This window comes from Mus caroli, chromosome 19, assembly GCF_900094665.2.
Source record: "Mus caroli chromosome 19, CAROLI_EIJ_v1.1, whole genome shotgun sequence".
NCBI classification, from domain to species: Eukaryota; Metazoa; Chordata; class Mammalia; order Rodentia; family Muridae; genus Mus; species Mus caroli.
The window spans coordinates 2,125,797-2,128,547 of record NC_034588.1 but is presented as its reverse complement, the minus strand read 5'-3'; the positions used below and the strand labels follow the sequence as shown (position 1 = coordinate 2,128,547).

At 54.5% G+C, this 2,751-nt stretch overlaps 1 protein-coding gene across 1 annotated transcript in view; it reads left to right on the top strand.

Moving 5' to 3' along the window:
* Window positions 1-482: 482 nt before the first annotated feature.
* The window catches only part of Sart1 (spliceosome associated factor 1, recruiter of U4/U6.U5 tri-snRNP), an 8,540-nt gene continuing 6,271 nt past the window's right edge, over window positions 483-2,751 (top strand). Inside the window, exon 1 of the mRNA XM_021151558.1 lies at window positions 483-872. Within this exon, the coding sequence (XP_021007217.1) occupies window positions 560-872 (313 nt within the window). The 5' untranslated portion in view covers window positions 483-559. The remainder of the gene's footprint in view (window positions 873-2,751) is intronic.

Here is a 2,751-nt window from a genome sequence, read left to right as displayed (position 1 = left end):
CAGGGGACATAGGATGACGGTAGCGTTCGCTGGCAATACTGGCTTAAAGGGGTTGCAAGGCTTGGCCTTTGGAGCTGGCATCTCGCTCACGAAGAAGAAAAAGTATTTTCCAACTCCGGATGGAGCCCCGGCACCAGAGAGCTTTCTTGGAAGTCACTGGGGAGGGGGCTGCCCACAGAGAGACTTGAGGCACAGAGCACCACGAGGCGATCAGAGTGGAAGGGGAAGGAGGCAGGGGAAACTTCTGGCTCCGGAGATGATGACCCAGTACCATGCTAAAGTCCTTACGGCTCTACGACTACTATTGTAGACGGCGCGAGAAGGTCGACTGCGCAGTCTCTACAGGTGCGCGTGCGCAGAGACCAGTGCCTGGCAGGCGGGACTGCGCACCCTCAATCAGTCCCTCCCGTGAGCCTTTGGAGGCTCCCAGGCAGGCCCCGGAAACAGCCCTTCTTAGTTTCCGGCAACAGGAACGGGGCGGTCGCGCGACCCGGAAGCGTTCCCATTTTGCGTCGTCTGGGCTAGGGTAGCGGCCCGGCTCCAGGCGGACGCACTAATCATGGGGTCGTCAAAGAAGCACCGTGGCGAGAAGGAGGCGGCCGGGACGACGGCTGCGGCCGGGACCGGGGGCACGACCGAGCAGCCGCCACGGCATCGCGAGCATAAGAAACACAAGCACCGGAGCAGCGGCGGGGGCAGCGGCGGCGGCGAACGACGGAAGCGGAGCCGGGAGCGTGGGAGTGAGCGCGGGAGCGGGCGGCGTGGGGCGGAAGCCGAGGCCCGCAGCGGAGTGCACAGTCGCGAACGAAGCCAAGCGGAGCCCTCGGAGCGGCGCGTGAAGCGGGAGAAACGCGATGATGGCTACGAGGCCGGTGAGGGCGGGGCCCGGGCGGGGGCGGGGCAGGGTCCTGGGATGCCCAGGACAGAGGGTACGGGAGGACCTCGAGGGCCATCTGCCTCTCGGGTTAAAGACTCCTCCGGGTGTTTGGGGTTAAATGTTGACGTCTCCACGTTAAGCTTTAAGAAGACAGGAGTCTTCCTTTTCCCTGTCTTCCTGGCACTTCACAGCAATGCATTGGGTGGGTGAATGAGGTGGGACGAGGATGCACAGACAGTTGACCAATGGCATTGGGCTCATAGCGGAGACATGAAGCAGTGAGATAGGCTTGGGTCTGAACACCCAGGGACCAGCGCTGTAAGCCCTGTTGAGAAGTTTGGGCTTTGTTATGAGGATGGTAGGGAGCCAAGGATTTGAGTAAGCAAGTGACTTGAATTGCATGATATTTTATGAAGATCAGTGGGTTGAGAGCTTGTCAAACGTAGGACCAGAAATCAAGAGATCGGGAGGGAGGTCCAAGCAACCTTAGGTGAGGGCTAATAGTATGCATGTTTCTCTATGCAGCAGGGCGGAGAGAAGTGGACAAATTGAATAGGAATTCGGTCTGATTGGCCTGGTGAATGGTGGTGTCATCTGTAGGAACTGAGTTTAGGAGAGAAGCAGATTTGAGGCAGGGGAGAATGACACAGTTTTGGGTGTATGTTTGGGTGTATGTTTGGTGTGTATGGGAAACGCTACAGTTTAAGTGAGATAGAGTGACTTTGGGCTGGTGTGAATTCAGGAAACCAAAGAAGTGCCTTAGAACATGGGGAATGAGACCGAGAGTCAGGCATGGGACCTGCTAAATTCCAGTGGTTCAGTTGTGGGCAGAGGAACAGGTTGAGGAGCATAAGTAGTAGCCAGTGGCAGGAACCCACAGTCTGCCCATAGGATCTATGCAGAGAGAGCGTTGCTGAAGTGTGATCCACCATAGGACATTAATCTTTTAAACAAAGGATTGTTTTTATGTTATGCGTTTGAGTATTTTACCCTTGTGTGCCCGTGCCAGCAGAGGTCAGAAGAAGGCACCGGGTCCCCTGGAACTGAACCAGATGGCTGTGAGTTGCCATTGGGTCCTCTGTGAGAACAGCAAGTGCTCTTACCACTGAGACATCTCTCCAGGCTCCAGATCAGACGTTTTCTTGAAAGTAATCTGCTAGTTGGAAAAAGGGAGACTTGGGACTTGACAGTTCCCACAGGAAGTGGAGTGGTGCCAAGGTGGAGAAAGGCACTGTTGGGTTAAAGAAGAGAGTGACTGCAGTGGTTGAATATGGCAGAGAATTTCGAGAAGATGCCCTCCTGGTAGGGCCTGGTTGGGGGAGCTAAATGTGATGCATCTTCCTCTGTATGGTGTTTGTTGAAGTTCTCTTCTGTTTGTGGGATGGGTAGAGCAGGTCCAGGGTGTGTGCTTGCTTACTTATTTATGTTCTTGTTTATGTACATGTAGCTGTTCAGCAGCCATGGATGAGCTGGGTTACCTGAAAGCGGGGCTGGAAATGAAAAGGACTGGGTGCGAGAGAAGGATGAAGCCAAGACAAACGTTTCTGCATGGCTCAAAGTTCATTAGTCAGCCTGCATTTATATAGGGAGAGCCCATAGATTTGTTTCTGCTGGGCTGAGTTGCAAAGTGAGCTCGGTGGGCAGTCTGCTCCCGTGGGAAGCTGACTCCACCTTGGTCTGGGTCGTTACTGTAGCCTGCTCAAGGCTGGGGGAAGGGCACGTGTACACACCTGGCGTGGAACATTGCTGTGGGCAGAAAGGGCCAGAAATGGTGAGCAGTGCTGTGCAGTTGAAGGCAGAGCCTTAACTCTGGTTAGTAATTGAACAGGGCTTCATGGTGGAGGTAGTCCTTGATTCTTTTTTTTTTTTTTTTT